Here is a 24,804-nt window from a genome sequence, read left to right as displayed (position 1 = left end):
CTCGCTCGCTGGAGCCCCCCTGAGTGGTGCTGGGAATGCGGCCTCCACGCGGAGGAGCTGCAGAATGAAGGCAAAGTGATGATGCACAGAAATCGTATAAACGTGGAGAATCTGACAAATTGTCATCGTTTCACCGCGTCCCTACAGATCAGCAGCAGAGCAGAATGTGGATAATGAAATTCCGGGGGGGGGGCATTGGGCCATAGCTCAAGGTAAAACAGCATATTTGATAACTCATTAAGTACCGTTAGACAACAGCTAACATTAGCATTTCATTAATGAGGAAAGACGTAAATTAATTCATTATTTTAAAAATGTATTGATGCCTGTTTAACATAACACCTCCACCCAAGGCTATAGCAAAAACACTGAAAACTACTAAGTTGATAATTGAATGGTAAAAAAACTGACAGTTTAGAATTCATTTGAAAAGACTGACATTGTGTTGTCCATGAAAGGAAGGCGACACCAAGCGGAGAGCAGTAGTCTGGTATATCTGCAAAGCGTTTGTGACTTCAACAAATGCAACTCTAGATTTGAACCAGACAGCAGATGACAAAGTAAGGCAGAAGACAGCAGGGGAAGTGCATAAATGGTTGATGGCATTTCTTGAAAGTGATGACAAGGCCACCAACATAATGTGACTTTCTTATGGCTTCAAGCTATCACCAGCTCCATAAATAATCCCTTTCAAAGAGATTCCTGGCAAAATCACAAATGCTCTTAAGACGCTTTGCAATTTTTTGGAACAGCATAAGACTTCAGAACATACAGAAAAGAGAATAATCTAATAAAAAGTGATGCCGCCAATGTCTCGCCACTCTAGAGACAAATTCCCTCAGCGTCTTAGCCCAAACCCAGACTGCTCAGATTCAGCTTACTGATGATGTGCCCAATTTCCAACCTGTGCCTGATTGACAGATAAGCCTGATCATGACAAACATGATAGTTATGGCTGGGATTACTGCCAAGAAAGCCATTTTGGCCATGTGTTTGTCAATGGTACCATCTGTCTGACTTCATTTAGATAATAGCTGCATAACCTTTGCCCTTCTTTTCTCTGCCTGCATACAGTCACTCTCTCTTACTCCCTGACCTTAGCAGCAGTTTGCACATCACTGCAGTATAATCCTATGTATGTTATTCTGGTGTCGAGTAGCTGAAGTAAGGACCACCTCCCTATCTGTCTATCTACAATGTGCTCTCAAATGTCCATAGTGAGTGTACATGGCTGTATTTCTGCTTGTGTGTGAGTGTGTGGGGGGTATGTCTATATACTGATTCTATATGAGCATATAAATGTTCTGTGTGGTCGTCCGTGTGTGTCTTGTGTGGGCACATGTGTTCATGGCAGAGGATGAGTGTGAGTTGTTCTCCCACGTGCCCTTTGCAGCAGCAGAGAGTCTGATCCCTGACCCCCTCACTCAACACCCTCGCAAGCCCTCTCCACTTTCTATGGGAGTGTGTCTGAGAATGTTTGTTGCCTTGAGTCAAGCGCACTGTACGATTGAGCTGAAAGTGGACTGTTTGCACCGAGCGCTCTTTGCTTACACAGGCGGCGTATACAGTACGGTCCAGATGTGACATTATGCCGCCCTCTCTCCGTTTGGACCTGTTTATGATACACTTTGTACACATTGAGCCATTCTGTGATTGCAAAACCAGCTGGTCCATACAGATTTGACATAAGAGCATAAAAACATCAATCATTTAGTTTTATCCATGTGAAAACCTTTGACTGGTTTTTAGTTAACGCTGGAGCCGTCAACCCTAAGCGCAAGATCACACCATTCTGGCGTGGATCAGACAGACAGACAGACAGACAAACAGGTGGTCGTACCACACCAGAGGATCATGGTCCACTCCACCCGTCTGTGCTCCGGGGCATAGTTTACTCTCCTGGCTCTGCCCCTGCCTGCCCTTGTCTGCCTTCCACACACCAACTGCCCCCCCCGCTCCCCCCAGACCTCTAACCTCAGTTATCCATGCCCTCCTCGGCATGCTGGCATGTGGTTGGAAGAGATAGATTCGTCGCTCTAGGTTTTGTAATGCTTATCTTTCTTTTCCTTTTCTCTCTCTCCCTCCCTCCTCCATTCACATGCTCCATCTAATGCTTGCTTTGTTGGTTTCTGTACTGTTCTTTCTTTATCTTTTTTTTTTTTTAAGTAAATCCCTTCTCATACATACATCCTGTATCTCTTTGCTCTGAATACATACACACAGTATTCTTAAAATCACTGAGTTGTCTGCTGGAACTTTGTAGAATTAAAATTGTGTAATACTGCCACCTACTGGCAGATGAATGTCATTGATTTAGGTAAATGCTTAATCGGTTTACACAAGAGGTTATGAGGTTTCAGAATGTGTTTGAGACATTAGTGCAGCACCGCTTTACTGAGAGCAAACTCGATCTGTACTGGTGTTTGATAAGAAACAAATTAAAAATCTTGGTCACCTGGCTTGTTTGTGCTTTAGTTATGTAAGTGCAGGTTCGGTAATTCACATACAGGGAAAAACGATGTATCACTATTTTACAGTCAAACATTCAAGCCCAGATGGCCTCTTTTGTGCTTAGGTCTAAAAGGGTTAACCATTTCTAGTTTTAAATTCACAGAGCAGCTGTGTGCTCTAATTAAATTCAGCTCTTGCAGTGGGTTCACTGTCAGCCATGATTATTGCAAAGAGTAGCAGAAAATTACACATCCTCTTTTGACTTGTGACATTTTCTCATTAAGAATCATTTTAAAGGCACACGTGTGTATGGGAATCTGACAATCCAAACACAAAAGAGGCCATTTGTGCATGTTTGTGAGGAACGCAGAAAGGAGAATGTGCGTGTGAGCGAGTGTGTGGGGGCATGTGTAAAGAGAAAAAAACGCTGTCTTTGTCAGGAAATGATGCTTGTCTGCATGTGATTTGCTTGTGTGGGCAAGACTAGTATGACTTGTTCTTGTTTCTCCAATCTAATGGAGCTGCATGGTCTTTTCCCAGAAGTCTGTGTGGTCTGTTGAGTCAGCCTGCAGTGCGTCTGCTGGTACATCGGCTCAGGCGACACAGAGAGGTGGGGAACAGTTACACCCAGTGATAGACACAGTCGGGACAGTCAGGCCTGGGAATGTCCTCAAAGCAAACCACGGGCCAATTACAGCTGTAATCTATGTAACTGCCACCAGAGACTATTAAAGCTTTAAATGCTATACCCATATTGTATTTTTCCATTTGTCTCCAGCAGTAGAGACAGGCAAATGGAAGCCCTTCACTGTGTAATTTGTTTAACTCTCATGTAACCGAGTAGACACGTTGATTTGCAGTTGGTAGTGGGTAGCAGCTCTCCCTCACTTCCTATGCAGAAAGTGTGTTTAATTAGCTGAAAATAAAAAGTTGTAAATTTCAATTTCAGAGGTTTGATGTTTGTTACTTGGTGTAATGTAGCTTCAGCATGCCTGCTGAATCCAAATCCGCTTTCAGAGGATGGACATGGCCACCTCTGCATTGCATCCTTTTTGTGCAAAATATTAGACCACTGTACAGCAGACTAATGTCACTGTAATGATAAGTAGAAGGGCACTATGATCATGTAACAGTTTCACAAATAGGTTCTTTAAGTGAACTGATTTGATGTGAGGTGAATTACATTTAATTGAATAAAACTGAATTGTGTGTAAAAATGTGTTTGACTCAGACACACCTGGTCAAAAGTCTGCACACCCCTCAGCTGTAACAAGTTTCAATGCCACAAGTGATGCACAAATCTGCCAAAGCCCAAGACGGAGACTGGAACATTGTGAGGTTGAGCTTATCAAGGAGGCTTAGTGAACCAGTCAAGGTTTGTTTGAATTTGATATCAGAAACATGTGCCTGTGAGCTTTGTGAGAGCCATATCTTACCCTTAAAATACAAGCTTAACATGAACTAATGCTGTGAAAGCATATTGGTCTCTAAGAGTGGATGCAATAGACTTTCAGTACACAATATTGGCCACATGGGTGCAGTGTGGAAGCATATTTTACTTCCCTGACAGACCAGCAACCAAGTCTTAAAATATTGTCTTTGTACTGTATTGAAACGTTGCCCAGTTACAGTAATTTATATTTTGTATTATTTCTACTATGTGAATGTTTGGAGGCAGAACTAAGTACGTAGAGTACATGGATCTGAGGGTACGTACATTACACTGTGCTGCAACTTTGCTCTAATTTGCTAATGTCAGGATTTCAAAGGCCGGGATTAGAGAAATAGAGAGCGAGAGACTGTATGTGTGTGTGTGTGTGTGTGTGTGTGTGTGTGTGTGTGTGTGTGTGTCAAAGAGATAGAGAGAGAATGTGAAGAGCAGTTTGTTGGCAAGAGCGAGTCACTTACACCAAATTAATTCAGCTCTTTGCAGTTGCTGTGATTGTTAGATAAATCGATACCTGTTCATTAGCCTGGAGTAGCATTGAAATGAAACATGCTTGGCTGTATGTGGGCCTATAATGGGCTAATGATGAGCCAAACTAGATATTGTAGACATCACCTAGCCTGCAGACGGAAATAGAAATAGAAGGGTAGAATAGCCCTAATGATGAGTATCAAACACCTCCTGGGAACAGGGTAATCACAGTGTGTGATTACCTGTAAGTGTATGCGCATGCTAAGTGAATCACTGTGCCTAGTCATAGATCATTTTCCCATTCCTGTTTTTCTCTCTTTAAACTCACTGCCCTCCCTCTTGCTCAGTCTGTGTTCCAGCTCCCTGCCTCTGCTCAGGGTTGGCCTGGGTCACAATGACCTGGAGAGCATACCAAGGCAGGCTGGGCTGAACCCAGAAGACTGCCCAGAGTACTTGATGAGGTAGTCTACAGCTGGTCTGTTTTGTCACCACAAATAGGGACTCAGGCAACACCTAAATTTTAACGTTTAGGCTTGATCTCTCCAAGAAGTGTAAATGTAACCTTGGTCAGCAGTGCATACTCCAACCAAAACTGCTTACATCTGCTAAATGAGGACACTGTTTCACTGTGGAAATGTGGAAATGTGCATATGTATGTTTGTGTATATATATATATGTGTGTGTGTGTGCACAGCATTTTGGAAATCTCAATTTTAAAGAGGCTTCCAGCCCGCTATTAGCAATGGGCCACATCTCCACAAGACTATGGTCTGCTGGCTCAGAGGGGACTGGGGTCAGCTTTCATCTCCATCCACCCAACAATCTGATAAGACACATCCAGTCAACAGCTACCGCGCTACCACGCTGAGTACACAAACAAACACAGAGACAAGCAAACATTCAGACAGGCTGCTTTGCTCCACCACATGGAGCTCTGATCACTGTAAAAAGAGAGAAATACGCACGATGCAAGTGAAAGGAAATCTGAGTTTCATGTTTCTTTATGAAAGCTACATTCCCCTCAGGAGCACTCAGTGAAAGAGATAAGTGTTGGCAATGATGGGCGAATTGAAAACAGGATGTAGCAGAAATATTGATGGGTTATTTGACCTAACCCAATAAAGGCCATGTACATGTATTTGACAGCATTAAAAAAGGAAATAGAAAACAAACATACCGTATGAAAGGAGCCATTCATAAGTGCAGTAACATCTTTTATTGCGCTGTAGAGGACAGGCTTTCAGCTGTGAGTAACTTGAGCCTTTGGACCTTCAGTCATATTGCTGTTACAGTGTAACCACTCAATAATCCAGCCTGGTCTTGGTAAAATCACCCTGGGACTTCTTAAGAAGTGGCAAAGCAGTCGAGACCAACATAGTGGTGTGTAATTCCAACCCAACCACACAGCCATAAACAGCCATATTTCACTGGTCCACAGTGCTGCAAAGACAGATATACGGCCAGCTCAGCACAGGTGTCCTGCCTCAGGTGAAGTCCAAGACAAAAACTGTAATGATTCATTAATGTAAATGTCCTGGACAAAAATGTTTCATCTTGGCTGAAATGACATAACCCTGCAGTTAGTGTAAGTGGAATTAGAAACAGCCTGTAGACTGTTTATGTTTGAGTGTGGAGCCCCAACATTAATAGGAAAAGGACATGACTTCTGCACTTACTGCAATTACTCTAGGCCAGTGCTTCGTGACCTAGGGGCCCAGAACTGCCAAAGAAGTGATCATTTACAGGATAGGAGATGAGAAAAACAACTGCTGCACAAAACTAGGTTTATTTGTTCAGAATTTGGCCTAATCTTTGATTTTTTTTTTTTCTTGTACATTTCTTTTTGTGGTTGAGCTGGTCACAACTGGTAGATGTATGCAACATCTGACAAGACAAGAGGTCACAGGTCAAAAAGGTCGGACACCATTGCTCAAAGCAACAGATGTTCAAGGCAATCTTTGATATCAGCATTCCCATCTAGAGAAGGACACAGTTCGATGGACTAAAGATGAATGATTATTTCGGCAAAACAAGCTTAAAGAGCTGCACACCATCTCATGATTAGTCATGCAGGCATTTCCCAGGCGCAAGGAGCAGCTAGTCAGTATGAAATCATCAAAACAGCTTCAAACTTAACTTCAAAACAAGAGAGATGAGATTGCTGGGTTCAGCAGCTGACTGCCTTTTTGATCTTGTGTGGAGTTGCCAACATGACTGCTGTGCCTCGGCTGCTCTTTATATTTCTGACCCTCCCTGACTGCCCACATGTCTGACTCATCACTCAATACAGAAGTTTGCCAGGCTGCAAAGAGGCATAACAGAGGGCCCACTAGGCTACCGGCCAGGTCTACAAAATCGCACAGCACCCTTGACTCAGCTCTTCAAGAGATTAACTGGGAGCTTCGCAAAATTTGGACAAATAATTTGAAGTCTCATTGCTTGGAACGACAGTTGAAAGTTCTGCTCTGAGCGATGCGAACCAGAAATCAAATCCTTAATGAAACAGAACAGTTACAGTACATTTAACCAGCCGTTTTTTTGAGTGTTTCTGGTAGTTGAACTTGGGATAACTTTTCTCAAAGTCAGCCTCATTATCCATAGTGTCACAGTGTTTCTGAACAACCATTAGGTCAGAGTCTCACTGGGAAAAGACTGGCCATAGAACTGTTTCATTTCCAAATCCCCGAGCTGCCAGCTGGAACAAGGAAGAGGTGAGGTCAAAAGATAGGAGGAGACAGATAAAGAGGGGAAAAACACAGGGCTGGGAGTGAAATGAGAGTAAAGCTAAGCCAAGACTGCATGCCCCAGGTACTGCCGAGGCTTCCAAGTGACTGCAGCTACTGGTGGCGTTCAGCGTGCTCATGTGGTTACCAGCTGGGTTACGAAAGCCAGCAACGAGAACAAAGAGAGAGAAAGCAGGATGTAATGGAGTTTGTGGTAGTGGGCAGAGAAATCAAGAGGAAGAAGAAAGATGGCTTGAACTGAAGACACGGCTTCTTGGTGGACTTTGAGAGATCGTTTAAGAATACAAAGTAATGGGTAGGGTGAGGGTTGAAATAGAGCAGAGAAAGAAAAGCACACTGTTTGAGCTCGCCTGCCCTGCAGATGACCTCTCCTGATTTGCTTGCTTTTTCTCCTTGCACATTTTGTGATCTGAGTTCTCCCTTTCTAATAGCGTTGTCTTTGAAGCACGGCAAGTTACAGCACATACTTAGGATTTTGGACATCTCCTGTAAGAGAAGCTGAATATTTCACCGGTGCTTAATTATGCATATAGCTTGATGGCTTGACATGTTTATTTTCACTGTGTCTTTCGCTGGGAATGATAAACTCATTTGGGGTCTGTGTGTATGTTCACTGTGCATTACAGGGAACAGGCTTTGCGAAACATTTGTGTGCGTTTGCACATGTTCGTGTTTACTGTCCAAGAGACAGCATGCGCACACATCTCATGTTGATTAAATGTTTGCAAAGTGGCTTTTGACCAGTTGCCTGCTCATGTGCTTAGTGTTAGTGCAGTGAATGGCTGCTAAGCTCACAGTGTGTGTGAGAACCGTCTGGCCTTTCAGAACAAAACCTCCTGCTCAGAGTATTTCAACATGTCCAAGCACTGCTCGTAAAGTTAGCTGGCTACAAAATATCTACTCAACCCCTCCCTTACTCTCACTACTGGCCCCGCTCATGACTTCAAGTCCTCTTGTTCCAGGAAGAGAAAGTTGTAATGCTATATTTTACAATGTTAGGGGCTTAGTGTTGTAGTGCCATATATGTTTTCATCTTATGTAGACTTATGTCACTTAATAAAACTATCAAATTAGCTCATGGTCTTAGCCAAGAAATGCATGTCTGAAAAGTAAAGGAATCTACCAATGAGGGTAGTAAAGCATGTGATGAAAAAAAAGACGTCAGTGCATCTCCACAGGTTAGACTGAAGCTAATGCTGTGCGCAGTACGGTCTATTCTCTGTAAATCTCTTGTTTTGGTACTAAAATATGTGACTTGTTGTATGATTGAAAGAGATGTGGACATTTAAAGGAAGAGGAAGTGACAAGAAGAATAAAATGCATTTCCATAGTGTGTCAACAGTATAATTTCAATTTATTTTGGGCTGGTCCACAGCACCCATCCTCTTAAAATATGCACGGTAATCCTCGGGAGACATCTATTTTAAAACTCTACAGCAGTTGCTTTCTTCAGCAGCAGTGTTCACATTTTACAAAGTGTTTACTATACACAGTAGTATTCAGTTATTCTAATATTGGCAAGTGTGTAATGAAAAAGCTGCATTTTAACTGCTTTAGTTGTTGTTCACATCGCTGGAAAAATTGATAGCGTGTGGTAATTGGTTGATGGAATAAAGTGCGTAATGTTGAGACAACTCGAATGTGAAGTTATCTTTGGAAAAATCAGCAAAAAAAAAAAAAAAAAAAAACTGATGTCACAAGAGTACCAAGCCTCAAACATGACATCTTTAAAAACTACAGCTGGCATGACCCAGTGTGTATTAATCACAGGACTCAACACATGTTCAATCTTGTGTACCCAGAACAGCCGGGAGGGTGGGGAGAGGCTTTATTAATCATGATGAACCAACAATTTGCTGTTTACCCTGACAGCACTACCACCAGCTCTAATCCAGTGCCCTCCTCAGCTGAAATAGGACCACCCACAGCCACGAAAATATACACACTCACTCAGATGAAAACAGCCTCATCGCCTCTTAATCATTACTCATTGACACTTTTCTCCTCCTCAGTTTGCTCTGATTCAGGCTGATGTTTGTTTCAGAGGAATCATTCATCTGAATCAATTTGCAGGCCGACATGTGACTGCCAAAAGCTGCAAACATGTTTCACATCTAATCTTTTTGGATAGGAAGACAAAGCTTTCGTCCAATTAATCAAACAAATATGAATCATTCAGTATCGCCCCGTAGTTTTTCTGAAGATCGCATTGTAGAAAAGTAAATGATGTATTCAGGCGCACATTTGAGGGATGGCAGAAAATTTGTCATGGTTTATATTTTCAGTCAGTAGTAGTCAGTCAACAGTTCAGATGACCTTTTTTTGTTATTCAAATGTCACGCTTTTTAATTGTAATGACACCTTGCTGACAGACACACACTCACAAACACACACAACCTTCTGGTGTTTCATCACCTTCCATGTTGCCAGAGACTTTGCCTCAAGTTGAGTCTTGAATTTTCGTGGAAGACAATTTCCAATTTGAGTACTTGTATATGATACGGTTTACGTTTTGCACGTGTTACATCACGTGTGTTTTACATTGATGTCGTGCTTACTGTACTTGTCTGGCAGAGACTACTGTATGTCTCCTCATAATGTCACTGTAACACGGGGTCTTCAAGGATCCATTAGGACCTGCAGTTCAGTCTTTACATGCCACCGGTGGAATATAATATTAGGATCTGCTAGAGTGATTTTAATAGCTCCAGAGATTAAGCTCAGTAGTACAGTATATTTCTGTATTATCAATGATGTTATCCTGTTGACACACTATCGGGGCATTGATCTAATAAACTTGAGGATTTCATGAAATGCCCGGCCTTTGAGTCACCACAAGATGATTATTGATTCTAATTACTGAGGCAAAGATTCAGATGAACAGCGTGCTAACTTAAAATTCCTGTCACAAAATGTCAAGCCTCGAGCACGGCATGAAACCATGCACCCGGGTGCTTTTTAATCCTGATTTTAAAGCCTGAGAAAAAAAAAAAATCAACAAAACTGCCTTTAATCATCTCAGAGATGATGTGCAGCCATTTCCCTCCCTGGCAGATACTAGTGGATAATCTCATTAACCGTTGGGATCCTGGCAAACGTCTCTGCAGACAGCTTGCAGTATGAATGTAATTAAGCAATTACTGTAGACAAATTACAATCCAACAGGTCGTTCGTTTTACAGTGTCTATGGGTCATCTTTAAGTCTTCAGTAATCACGGCGCTGTAACTTTGGGAGGTCCAAAATAAGATATACTGGAAAGATTAAGTAGAATAAGAATGTTTTTAGTTGTTTGTTTTAGGGAAATTTGGGTGCTCTGATGAGTTTCACTGAAAAAAAAGAGGTGTGTGAGGAATACAAAGATGACCCCCTACCTGTAGTTAAAGGGAGACGCGCACATATATACACAAGTGATCTTGCTAATTGAATCCCTGGTGGGTGTTGTGGGCTCATTAAACCTTCCAGCCAGACCTCGGTGATCAGTCAAGAGCTGAGCGCAGATGAAAGACAACCAGAATCTACTTCACCTGGGGCCAATGTGCTCGACGCCCCCTCACTGTAGCTATGCCAAACCTTCTCTGTACCCTTCGTCAAATGTTTACACATCCTTGAAATGTTAGTATTCATGTTATAGTCTAGTTTTGTTTACAGCATATACTCCGAAATGTTCAGACACATGAGTGTACTCAAAATGCATTTTTCTTTTTTTTTCTTTTTTTTCCTGCTATCTCCCCGCACACCTTGAAAGATGAATATTTAATTTCTGCTTTCTGCCTTGCAGCCCACCAGCATTCCTGCAGGCCTCCAAAAGATCAAGACAGTTCAGTTTGCGGTCAGCATCAGGGAGTGGAGGTCACTGCGAGTCTGTGCTCCAGGCAGATGGAAAGATGAGAACAGACAAAGCCGCCTTTAGGAAAATGCATCAATTGGGCAATGGCAGGGGAATGAGTCAGTTCCATAGAAAAGGGTCAGAGAGCCATGAGTCAGAAGCCTTACATGTGTAGGTAGACTTTTTGAATGTCTTTTGAGGTTTGAGGACTGTTGATTGCAGAGAGCTGTTATTCATTTATTAGCCACAAAAGAGAGAAATATCATTCCGGTGCTGCGGTCCTTTATTTCTTTTATAGCCTTCTGCTCTATGTTCACAGTCACACTTTGATTCATTGGGACAAAAGGCTACAGCGAGAACTACTTTCAAACACTACATTATCGCCATTGGCAGGAATCTTATCATAACATCTGATGTCTGCCCCAGATCCGTCCAGAAATTAATTGTCTGTCTATCAGGTAATCAGCTCTGGGATGTCCTGCTGTGTCAGTTGTCACATCCCCTAAATAATATCAAACATACCCTGCAATGAAATGTTCCAGGCCTAGCTCACTGCCAAACTCACCCTGACACTTCCCTTTCATTAGCATCCCATCTGATGAGCTCATTTCCACGCCAACACTGTTATCCCAAGCCAAGCCTGGAGCCAGACACGCATACGCTCCCTAACAAACAGACCCCCACTTTCAACCACTGCTGAGGGAGCTGTTTGATTCTTCAATTTATCATTTATGTCAGAGGGGGAAGTTGAAAGTCCAAAAGCTATCGATTGTTTCCATCTTGACAAGAGAAGATTCAGAGTCGCTGGCAATTAACAGCTTCAGTTGTTGTCAAAGCAGTCAGTGGTTTGTGTGTGTCTGAGGCTGGGGGAGGGATTAGGGAGTGGGGGGGGGGGGCACCCACTTTGCAAATATCCTAAATTGAAACAAGCAGTTGAAGTAGGAAGAGGAAATAAACAAGAGGAGGGGATGGGGATGTAAAGTAATGTGTAGCGGCAGAGGGTTAAGCAAGAAATGTTTGCATTTTTATGGGCCCGAACCGCAAAGCGCTGGTTCAGCAAGCAGAGGGAGCACAGACCTTATCGGGACATTGCTTAGATCACAGGCCCCGAGATTCTCAAGTTCAGCACTTTTATGATTGCCTCCGCTCATATTCGCATGAACATGTGCAAGTGTGCGCATGCACGGCCGCATACCCATAAACACATCCATATAAACACGTCCACGAACACAATCCATAATGACTTTATCAGCCTCGTACCGCCAGTGGAAGCATCAATTGATTCGATGCCAGTACATGTCATTACTCTGTTATGCAGTTAAATCCCCTATGCATGGAGGGTTAGCACCAACATAGAATTCTCAAATTAATTGGGATAAAAGTATGAAGAATGCGGAGGCAAAAAAGTCAAACTTTATATATATAAGGCGAAGCTTTCAAAGTCTGTGCACCTGCTCACATGCTCAGGCTTTGTCGGTGTTTAACCTTAGGAACAGGTGGGGAACCTGCATATTTGGGATGAGCCTGGAGTACGAGGTGGATGAGTCATGTGTGTGTACTTTAGCTGTTAAGATGTTGGTGAAGAGAGGGTGAGTAAGTTTAAACATGAGCAGCCTCTCTGTAATATTAATGGATTTGAACAGACTTTCACTTTCTCTGATGAACTTCTAAAGGGTGCAGTGTGTCAGCACTTCTCTGTGTCAGGCTGTTGTTTTATCTTTTCCCTAACATCAAGGGCAAGTAGCATCTGAGATGTTTTTACTCGCTAATCACTATGCTGTCAGTTACAAGTTGTCACCGCAAACATATTGGTTGCGATAATGAGTGAATTTGCTTGCAGTGTAAGCAAAGTAGCTATTGGCCAATTAGTCTTAAGTATCTAATGAGTTTGGTTTGGTGAAATGACTCCTTTTCAGTTGCTAGTTGCTACTAGCCAATTGTTAATAAACGATGGTAATTTTCAGTGACCTTTAATGGAGAGAATAGAATAAAGAATAATACATAATGACCAATAAATGAAAATAAACCAATAAACAGCAGTGTGATCCATCATGTAGTTCAGACGTTTGAATCATTAAACACTGAAATGTTAAATCAATTCATTCCAAGACCTTAACTGTAGTTTGGTGTTGTCATTATTGTTGCTTATTTATGCCAAAACAACTTGTGTGTCTATAACACACAATTAAAACACTCCCCCCCCCCCCCCCCCCCCGCCCCCACACACACATCAGGCAGTTACTAGGAATGTTACCCTTCCTGACATCCGCTCCAACAAAACCAACAGCTATAATCCCCGCCGAGCTGCAGGCCCACGGAGCATGCCAGGGATTAAAGGGTTCAGCTCACCATGTCTTTCAATTTCATTTTTACAAGGCTGCGCTCGGTCATATTTTCATTTAAAATCACAGAAGAACATAACATGAAGTGTTTTTTTTTCACCACATTTGATTCATTCGACTCAATGTTGATGCAAAAATATTTGAGTAATGGAGTTTTTAGTGTTTTCCGTGGAACATGCTCTGTGTTTTTTCTATGACAAACGAGGCCCTAATGGTTTTTAGTTTATGTTGAAGAAGTGCTGTGGTGCAGTTGGCAGACTTCTAACAGAGACATTGATGGACTACATGATGATGATATTACTGTTTTGTTTTTAGTTTATTTGACAGTAGAAGCTAAATTACATCTCTCATTTTTCAAGCACAACTCAGTTAAGTCCAAGACTTATTTTCATTGTGGTCCTTGATGTAGTGTAAGTGCACGTTGTTACGTGCCACAGTAAAAGATCAGCAATCAAGAAACCTGCAATAACAAATGCAGTACATGCACTTAACAATGAGAAGAAAGCTAAGCACATCAGAATATGACTGGCATTTTGTCAAGCAGCCACTTCTTTCAATATTCTCCAGTGTTTTTCAGTAAATATCTGACTCCCCATTTCTTTCTCTCACAGCTATTCTGGCAGAGTTGTAGGAAATGGTCTGCACGCTCAGAAGCAGAACCCAGAGGTCAAAGTTCGCACCCCGAATCCTACACTGGCTGAGGTCAAGGAGAGGTTGGAGCGCTTCAACCAGGTAGGATGACAAATGTTCTGTTGTACACTCAAACACGCATATGTGTCTGTGTTTCAGCATGTAGAAAACATAGAGACTGGCTTCAGGGTGTCACTGAATCATCTGTGTCTATATTTGCATAAGAACAATTGTTTCCAGTGTTAAAAATGTCACTAGACTCAAACAGGTCAAAAGCTATCAGTCAGCTGAAGTGTTATGAAGCCAACAACATAAATTCTTAATTGTTAGGACTTTTGTCTAATTAGTACGCCTCAAACAAGGTCACACTTAGCCAGAAATCTTGAAATGTCCTTGCCATTTTCCTCAGATCCAAAGACTTGTTTTGAGCACAGTGGCAGATATCAAAGATGAATGAAAAGGATAGAGGGTGAAAAGGGAAGCGGTGACAAAAAAGAAGAAGAAAAAAAGTGAATTACTGTGGAAAGAAAAAAAAAAAGAAAGATGAGAGGCGGGAGCAAAAGGTCAGGAATGACTGACAGAAAGGCAGAGATGACACAAGCGGCTTCAAAGTGACACTGTTTGTCATGTAGATGGGGTTTAGTGCTGAAAAGGGCCAAGAAGAAAGGGGCTATTTCACACAGTCCCTAGCGGCCATTTGAGGAGACAAACAGACCAGGATTCGGTTCCCCTCTGCCTGCCTGCCCTTTTGTTGCCCTGAAAATTATGCCCACAGATCGTACACCAGCCATCTCTCACTTTCTATCTGTGTATCCCTCTTTTTTTTACCCCTCTTTGTACCTTTTTGGTATCTATTTGATTGATGAAGCTTCTTTCTTATGTGCCTAAAAAAAAAAACTTTTCTAATGTCTCTGTGTATCATCAGCTCTTTAGCCTTATCTGCACACATCCTCTGAATCTCATCTTCTCTTTAGCCTCTCATCTGTACATTTATTTTCTGTCTCCCTTCACGTGCATCTCACATCTCACATATATTTCCCAGCCCGCCTGTCCACCTGTCAGCCGCTGACAGCTCAAGATCATCTCTGTCACACCACAACATCCTATTGTGTACGGTGGCTGTCAAGTGTCCCGTTGTCATGGTAACTGTGCCGAGTTGAGCGGGTGTCCTGTTGACATTTACAGGGCTGAAAAGCCTACCTTGAATCTGGACCAGGTGGCAGAGCTTGGCTGAGCTTTGTGTTTGTGCCAGATAAGAGCAAAGGATCACAGAGTGTTAAACTGCATAATGTGTCAGGCTTTCCAAGGTGCATCCAGAACAGTTGAACGAGGACAGGACAGAAATGTGTTTTCTAACGTGTGCTCATACCCGCACGCACGCACACACACACACACACACACACACACACACACACACACGGCTTTACATAGTAGCAGTATGCATACAGTGAACCCTTAAAAACCATTGGACTTTGCAAAACATTTGCTTAAAATTAGGGCTGGGAGTCGATTATAGATTTTTTTCTCACTGTGTGACTACTTCCTACTTTTAAAACATATTAAATCCAATATCTTTGCTCATACTCAGCCAAGTAGCCTCGCCTAGAATAGAAACACCACGCATTACATTTCAGCATCCAATCGAATCACCACGCATCTAAGAATCACCCCTACTTAAGATCCAGTTCAGTTGACACTCACCTATGACAGCCACCAAACCTGGTCACTATCCAGACTGATTCATGTAGATCAAAGTGGTTTTGTTCAGAATTACATCCTCTGCCAGCAGCCATTACAGGCTAATACCATTTCATGCTCCAAAGGCCTCTGACAGGCTTAAAGGCACGCTCCCTAATTTTACTATTGTGCCCCCAAATTTCTTCCCACCTCATTGTTCGGTTCAAGTTATTACAGTCGGCTTTGAACTGTGAGAGGAGGATGCATATGGCACACCAAAATCAGGGAGTATATCCTGAATTTATATCACTGATTCAGGTTTCTTGCTTAAGTTGAGTCTCTCTCTCTCTCTCTACCCCCCCCCCCCCCCCCCCCCTGTCCTTGATTGTCATTTAAACCTTCTTAAAATGGGAGGTAATTACATCCCTGTAAGAAATGTCCAAAATATCAGCATAATGATGTTGCCCGTCTCGTTGTCTACTTTTCGAGCAAACATTTGTTCCTGGCTCCCTTTATCCTTGCTACAGAGCCCTCAACAGATGTTTGGAGACAGGGCCATTCTAAAAAAATCTTCCAGGTGGGCAAGTCAGTTCACAAAACAAGTTCCTGTTCAGATTGATTTTGGCAAGCCCATCTGGATCTCTGTCCAAACTGCAAACTTTACTGGACACCCTCGGTGCCTTTTAGGCTGTAAAGTTAATTGCAGTTCAGTCAGGAGGGAGTAGTTTACAGATTTAAAGCTTTGTTGATCCATACAGTTTAGATTTGTTTTTGTGGGCTCCAGTGAGTTAGCTCGGTGATTGTGGCTATAAGCTCCACTACTGGTCAGTAGTATAACAACATGACTATCAGAACTCAGATTGCAGATGACCGAGCAATAGTGATAAGCAATCGCCATGTGGATCCTGAAGTAGTTTTTGGCTTTGTGAACCTGAACAGAATTCCCCCTACATTTTAAAGTTGTGGAATGACAGAGGGAGGTCGGCGAGTCTAAGTTTTAAGGCATCAAACTGTTCCAGAGTCCTCAGATTCCTCTGTGTTACAAAGCCACTCTTCTCATAGACTTTTGAGAAATAAAACCCAGTGCTCTGCACACATTAGGAGGTTCGGGGGGGCTTGGAGTACGGAACGTTCCCAGCAAATCCACAAAGCCAGCCCAACTCTATTTAGAACGCTTACAGTCTTAGCTGCCATCAGGGCAACAGCAAAGTGCTTGGTATTGATCAGCAACACCTGCAAGCCCCTGCTGATATGTCGTGGCTCGTAGGTGAAGAGAGCCAGTAAAGTACAACTGATTGCATCTTTAAATAAATATATTCCTTAAAACATCTGATCTGTTGTTATTAAACAGCAGGACAGTTTCAAAGTATGGCATCCCCTCGCTGAGTATGAAAAACCTAACCTTGACAGGAAGAAAAAGCTCAGCTGTTAAATAATGCATTTGCCGAGATGTCTCCCGTGTGCTACATGTAGATATAATCAAACTAATGTCTCCACGGTTATTATTTGGTCCTTCGTGCGTGTGTGTGTGTGTGTGTGTGTTCTGTACTTTTATCTTTGCGAAAAACACTTTGAGCTCCAGACATTCGCCATGAGGACATTTCTGAGAAGTCAGTGCTTTGAAGTGGTGAATAGTGAAACAGATGATCTACTTAGGGTTCAGATTTGAATTTTGTGTCAGTGCTAGAAGTACAATTAGATATCTACGTGTTTGTCTTCTTTCATCCTCGGAGGTAGTTCGGGTTGTTATTTTAGTGGGGGAAAAAAAACAGTGAGCTGATTTTAAATTGCATGGATATTCTCTTTTTCTGTTTAGAAGGTATTGCAGGTATTTCAATGAATCCCTAATCTGAGCTTTTCCAAATTTGAATAACCTCCATTTCCGGGATTAGTGAGGTTAAGATGTGTATATTTTTACCTAGTGGAGAGTAGTTAGACCCAGAGCACTGTGGCACTAAGAGGATTGGGAAACCGCCTCTGATGTATCACAGACTCTGACCCCTCATCTACCCATGGCATTCTCCTCTTAAAGCGCTCAGAGCCGCATTCAAAATGAGCGTGTGCATTGGGGTTGAGCTCGCACATGCAGCACACACACACGGCACATTTGATTCGCACACACACAGGCTGTGGTTTGCAAGGTGGAAGAGGGCAGAAGATTTGTGCACAGTCGCAAATTCCCATAAAAATGTACATGTACAATCCAATACGTAAAAAGCTGCAAATAACACACAAACACACTCAGGAAAAGCCTAAATCTCTTGACCTCCTATAAAATGGTCCATTAAGTGGGTAGGCCAAGTTATGGGCCTCCCCCGTGTGTCTCCTCTGACTATCCTCTTCCTCGCTCTCTTCCTCTCTGCCTGTAAATATTGCTAATGTGAACAATAAATGTTTCAAAGTGGATTTTTGATTCCCAGCCATCGCTCCAGCTGTTTTTGGGTGGGGATCCTTTTCACAATGGTCTATCTGTTTCCATCTGAGAACGGAGGCCAGATCATTTGTCAGTTTGTCAATTTGCACGATGGTAAATGCAGTCAGTGGCAACATGGAGCACGGGGGGAAAAAACTCCCAGACACTCATTCTCATGCTATATTTCTGTCTTAATTTTCTTCCCGGGCACACAGACACACGCTCAAACACAGACAGCATCTTTAGAAATGGTGAAAGCTGTGGTGGATGGAGAGTTGGAAAAACTCCACCATAAGAATCCGGTACAGACAGGCCAGTTGAATGTGTGATTGATGAGACAGACTACTGCTTTGCTGTCTGGTCTGGCCCGTGGCCCGGCGAGGTTCCACATCAGAGAGGCCTTACTTGTGTTTAGCATACTCTCAGCACTTCCACTCTGTGGATCCATTCGATCCTCGGGTCTGTTCAGCCACCGCGGGGAGTTGGAGTTAACCTGTGCTCTGTCTGTGAATGCACGTCAGAAGACCGTAAAAATAAACAATAACGTGATTCCTGTGAACTCCTAAAAAAGCATATAGCCTGGCATTTTTGCAATGCCTGTAGGAGTCGGAAAGGGTTTGAGGTTTAAAGAGTAAGTGGAGTCCAGGGATGAAAAAAGAGACGGGGCTGAGCTGGCAGCGCGTCACAGGGAGGGGACAGATTCTTTCCACTTGAAGAAGATGATGGAGCTGGCCTTCACAGGAGCTCTGCTGCTCTTTGCTGCTGCTGTGGTAACGACACAGCAACAAGTCTCACTGCCCACGGCCCTCTGTTAGCCTGGCAACCAAACTTCATGAACCCAAACTCTAATTTAAGCATGACTTTTTTTTTTTTTTTTTTTACCATCATAATTAAATGCAAAGCGCAGAAAAATCCGGTGAACTGTGACTGTTTTTCCACACTGGGTCATGTTTACTCTCCTTGTGGGTTTCCGTTCCATGAAGACAGTGATTCTTGTCATATGGAGAAAATATGTGACCTGTTTCTGGTTCTGGCACATAGTTAGGAAAATCCCCATGTTCAATGTGATATGGTGTGCATTTGCTAAAAGTCAAAACTCCATGTTCCAAAGGTTATCTGCAACAAGGATTACAGGCTCCCGTGGCTCCATGTATTCAGTAAATATTTGGGGGGTTTTAGTTTAGTTTAGTTTTTTTCCAGGGAAAATATTCCATTTGGGCTGTAAAAATGACCTCAATTAGGTCTGTATATTGGCACCGATTTCATGATTTGATTTAGTTTTGATTCCCAGTCCCAGTGCAATTCAGTTTGATTTGATTCAACTCAATTCAAGTTCAGTTCAATTCTCGAGAAGGATTTGTGCACCAGATAAATATGAATATTGGATAAATATGAAAGCTCTTCTCTTGTCGGGAGCTAAAATTTCTTTTTATTCTACAGTTAAGCAGCAACATTTTATACACCCTAAGTCCTAACCTTACCCTTTGTATTTTATACAGTTGTATGCAAAGATCAATGATATACTGTATCACTAAAAATCTTTTTTTTTTGCCCAGTCCAGCTCTGGATAGATAGGTAGCCTAAGAAAAAGTAGGATCCTATCCTGTTCTCTCTGCTCTCTGTCTGACATACACTTTATTAAAGTTCTATGTACTGTTGAATCTGCATTGATTAATTCAGTATGCGGGTTGATGATGACTATGATGATGGCTTTCACTGGACTGACCTGGAGTTGTACTGTATCAGCCTTTTGTACTGCTGCTTTTCATAAGGACCTCTGTAGCCCAGCTTGAAGTCTGGAAGGCCTCTGCTTCCCAGCAGGCTTTACTGTCTGTTGACCCTCAAATCTCACACAACAGACTTTTCATCAGCCAGGTAGCTGTTGGAACATGCTCTCAGAAAATCGCTGATGTCACTCAAACTGTCATACATTTTTTAACAACATCTCCATCACTCGCCTGACAGAAGCCAAGTTTATTCATTCGTACATACATTACACTCTCACAGTCTGCCTCAGTCGGTGCCTGACAGGAGCAGGGCGTGACGGCCCAACGCCACAGCGTGTTGTTGTGATTGACTCATGAGGGTTACATGAGGTCATGGCCAATAAAGTGTCACTAACGGTTAGCAACAGAATCGACTTGTACTAGCTTGCAGTGCAGGGGTGTGTGACTGCCATTGTTTAAAAAATGTTCAAAGTATTACTCAGACCTCTTGGGAAATTTACTTGTTTATTTTTCAAAAGTACAGGCGATTGCATGAAATTTGGTGGAGAAGTTAGACCTGATCATGTGGCCACTTAAAAAAAAAAAACAACAACACTTTGTTTTCTCGCTCAGCTCCTGAGACGTAGAGTTTTCCTGCATTCCTTGTCTCAAGACAAATCTTTCAGTATTTATCCAGGAACATTTCTCCCTAAATAAATAGTCAGCCAATGTAAACAGAGTTCAACCTGCATTTTGTAATTGCAACCAAACTCACACGTCCCTTGTGTAATGTTGCTCCAAGTTATTTTTCGCCTCGGCTGATGTGTTGTCTTGGTAGGGTATAGCTGCATGAAGTCACAAGTCTACTGGTCAGCAATCTGTTGAGAATGAAACGTTTCGTAGTCTTCATTTTGATATGGATTTCACATCTAAAAGTCAACAAGGCAAAAGATCTGGCCGTCAGCCGAGGATGAAGGGTTTTCATTGGCCTCATCTTTAACCATGGAAAAGGACAACAACAGACAAGCGCTTGGCTCGCCATGTCTTTGCGCCTTTGATTTCTAAATTCACTTTTGAATCAGTTTCATTTTCCATGTTGTGGATGGCAGCGCAAACTTTTACTGAAGTCCAGATTCTTAACAGCTACCGTTGCTGTCCAGCCCAGAACCTGCTTACTCTGCCAGTCAAAGGCTGTCTGTTGATTGAGATCTGTGTGGAACCCGGTTGGCCATAACAGGCGCCATTAATCCATAAAAACAATACATGGTATCTGTTCCAGAATCAGCAGTTATGGATGGCTGAGCAGTGCATCAGTAGTTGTGTTTGTTTGCAGCCTGTCACTCCACCTAGAAGGCTCCATCTCTGTCTGTTACTTTCTTTCTCTCCCTGTCAAACTCATACATGGGAAATATACCTCTTTGTGTTTTCTCATTCAGTTGTATTTTCTTTGTCAGGCAATGTGAAATGTAGAGAGAATTGCGGCTATTTCATCTTAAGCCAGGGACATACACACACACACACACACACACACACACACACACACACACACACACACAGGCACAGGCACGCACACATAATGTGTTCTTATTCTGTCTCTCAGCTGATGTTCATAAAAGCATTATGAGCCTGTAAAGTATGTCGGAGAATGGAGGGAATTTTAATTTAAAAGTTGGGAGGACTCGGGCAGTCTTTTCGAGATTACCGCTGTCACTTTTTCCTTCGCGTTCCTCCAGGTTTTCCTTCCCTTCTGTTTTCTCTGTCCACATATGCAGTTTTGCCATGGCTGCCCTCAATTAGGCGATACTGTTTCAAATTGTCAGGGAGGAGAAAGATCACATGTCTCGATGTGGGCACACAAAGGTTATGACTTATGGTTCTGGTCCATCAGGTTGACAGCAGTATCCCACATATGGCACACATGCAGACTCGCGCACGCTTACACAACTGCTGCGACAGTTGCAGTGTTCACATCCCATCCCCGATAGCACATTTCACATTTTTACATTTCATAATCAGATTTTCTGTTTCCACATTAAAATGGAACATGTATCCACAGTGGCCTCCCGGTTAAGCTCCACACATACACACACACACACACACACACACACACACACACACACACACACACACACACACACTCGCTCTTTCAGCCTCGTATTTCTGCCAAACTCCTTCAGAAGGTGATTGGTTACTCCTGGCAGGACAGATTTTAGTGTGACTAGGATGCAGTCAAATACATGCAGGAATTCAGCCCTTGATGCTCTCAAACATGCCCCATCATCCTCTGACTGAAGAATGCTTTTGAAAAGAAAGAGAGAGGAGAATGAGTTGGCAGGGCGAGAGGAGAACTAGAAAATATTTCATGATTTGGGATTTTATTCAAAGCCTTATGGGAATGCCTGATTTGTCTTCGGATGCCAGGGTAATTTCAAGGCAAGCCTTTTGTATAAAGGCTGGCATCTTTTTTTCTTTCTTTTTTCAACCAGTCCACCATCAGCCCCCTCACCTGCTTGCACAACTACAAGTTCAGGCTTACCATCGGAACACTTTGTACCTGTCTGTCTTTTCCCTGTTTGTATCTATCAGTCTTACTTTCTTTCTGTCATCGCCTGTTTGTTTTACTTGGCGCATGCTGTCGCAAATCTTCGCCAGATCTGAAGTTTCAACACTTGAACTCTTTCTTCCACTTTCGCGTCCATCTCATTTTTCTTGATCCAGTGCTCGTATTGTTAGTGGTTATAAAAGCAGAATATAAAATGCCATCAACTTCATGAAGTTTTGTAAATATGTGCTTATTCTGAGTTTCATACCTGCAGCATGTTTCAAACAAGTTGGGACAGGAGCAGCAAAAGTTACGGAATGTTCCAAAAACACCTGTTTGGAACATTCCACAGGTAAATGGGTTCATTGGTAACAGGTGATAGTGTCATGATTGGGTGTGAAAAGGCCGTCCTCAAAAGGCTCAGTCATTGCATTTTATTTTATTTACATTTTACACAAGTGTCCCAACATTTTTAGAACCATGGTTGCACTGCAGTGTCCATCTTTACCTGTTTCATCATAAAAGAAGCTGATACACACATTTGTCAACCGGTAGTTGACACTCAGCAACAAGTCCTAGAGGATGATGAAATTCATTTTGGAGGAAGTCAGTTTGCTTATGTGCATCATATTTTAAGGAACAATTGCAGTAAATTTCAATGTCTTTCAATTCAGTTTAGTTCTAATCAGTTTAATAAAAAATAGGAAAATAGCTATATAACTATAAATTTTAACTTGCCTTTAACAACCTAATTTTTTTTTCTGTTTTTCTTATATTATTTAAAAGCCTGTACTCACTATTAATAGGCTGTTTTGCAACAGCGAAGCTCCATCTAATCCAACAGCACAGTGATATTTTACATGTCACAGAGAGAAGGCCGAGCCATGTGAGAACAAAGACATCTGTCCCTCTAGGGTTAAAATTCTGCCTTGTACGTTACATAAAAGCTGCTGCTATTGAAATATTCTGCCCACTTGTTCACATTTACCATATGGTACAGTGTGACAGATCAGGAGGACAAGCCTTTGAGAGGTTGTTGTTGTTTTTGATGACATAAATAGACCATCTTTTGTTGTGTTAAACTTACTATGGTGTTCATCTGTTGGTCCTCTTCGTCATTTGATGCTAGAAAGTATTGTTTTCGTAGTTGCATTATTTTTTTGTATTTGAAATTAACTTACACAGCTTAGCATACAACACGTGTGGCTTCTCTGAAGTGGTGACTGCTTGTAGTCGACAAAAGACAGAAAACCAGGAGGGAAAAAAGCCAATTTGAGAAACTGCTTAAGACACTCATTGAAACCCAGAGCTGGTCCTCAGTGCAGCAACAGTATTTTCAGTATCAGAAAACAGATAGAGGGAGAGAGCAAGAACGAGAGAGTATTCACTGCATATTATGCATTCAACAGTCCTTAAGAACTCATATAGGAATACTTTATATCTCCCTTTTGCTCAAGGACAAATTAGAAATTTGCTTCTTCACCATGTTGTTTGAATACCACAATTAAGTTCCCTGCGTATTACCACAGCTGAATTGAAATTTCATCAGAAAGAAATAACAGAAACCTCCGGCAGTTTTGGAGTCCTGACAGTCAAAACAAACCAACAAACTGCATTGGACAGCAGCCAACCACCAATTCTACAATGGCCCGACTATGGTTTCCACAGCGACAGCGCCTTAATTGATTCCTTCCCTAATTAACATGCTTTAAGGACAGCTGGGCCAAGCAGCATTGTGTTAAACGTCCCCTGAACGGTACGGTTATTAGCTTAATACCCAAATGGTTATCTGGATGGTGTTGGTACACAACACTCTGCTGTTCAGCAGAGCATTTCCTTATACACTCATGGAATGCACATTGAATTAATTCGGTTGCTTTACATAAAAAAAAAAAAAAAAAAAAGGTTAATGGGTTTATCATGGTGGCTGTCCACAATCGAGGAAGACGTTTTCTCTCTCTGGCTGTCTGTCTTCCATTGTCTTTCCCTTGCAGACTTCTGCTAAAATGTTTTGATGCATGCAGTGGACAGATACAACCCCAGTTCCCAAAAAGTTGGGAAACTTATGTAAAACATAGATAAAAACAGACGTGACTCACCCGATCTGGGGTATACTTAAATTCTATACTTTATTGCACACAAATCACAGCAACAGAATAGTTTCCTCAAGGTGTAATGAGAATTGCCACAGAGTGCATGAAGTATGAGTCCCCTAACCAAAGTTTCTCCTTCTTCTAACACATCATATCACATTGCAGTCTCAAAACAGATGAAACAAGTACAGGACACACCAAGATCCTGTCAGCAGGTTGTAATGTGAGCCAGGCCATAACCATAAAATGCACAACTGTAACCAGCATGTAATATTGTTCATATTTTTTCAAGGTAATCCTCTTGTACCTCTCTGTCCATCTGTGAAAACTGAGCCGCCCAACTATTACCAGAGGCTTTCACTTTTGCAGCGAGCATAAGTGATATGTTTTACCTGCTTCCACTCAAGGGCCCCACTCGACTCTCCTGAAGCCTTGTGTTATAGTTGTAGATGTCTCATTTC

The 24,804-nt window shown here is 42.2% G+C and overlaps 1 protein-coding gene across 2 annotated transcripts in view; it reads left to right on the top strand.

The window, feature by feature from the left end:
* Window positions 1-24,804, top strand: part of gpc5c (glypican 5c) — a 94,205-nt gene that overhangs the window by 47,782 nt on the left and 21,619 nt on the right. For both annotated transcript variants that reach the window (XM_076746020.1, XM_076746022.1), the window contains one exon: window positions 13,894-14,014. In XM_076746020.1, coding sequence (XP_076602135.1) covers window positions 13,894-14,014 — 121 coding nt within the window. The remainder of the gene's footprint in view (window positions 1-13,893; window positions 14,015-24,804) is intronic.

Source organism: Chaetodon auriga, chromosome 12, assembly GCF_051107435.1.
Source record: "Chaetodon auriga isolate fChaAug3 chromosome 12, fChaAug3.hap1, whole genome shotgun sequence".
Lineage (NCBI taxonomy): Eukaryota > Metazoa > Chordata > Actinopteri > Chaetodontiformes > Chaetodontidae > Chaetodon > Chaetodon auriga.
This window is presented reverse-complemented; position numbering and strand designations above follow the sequence as displayed.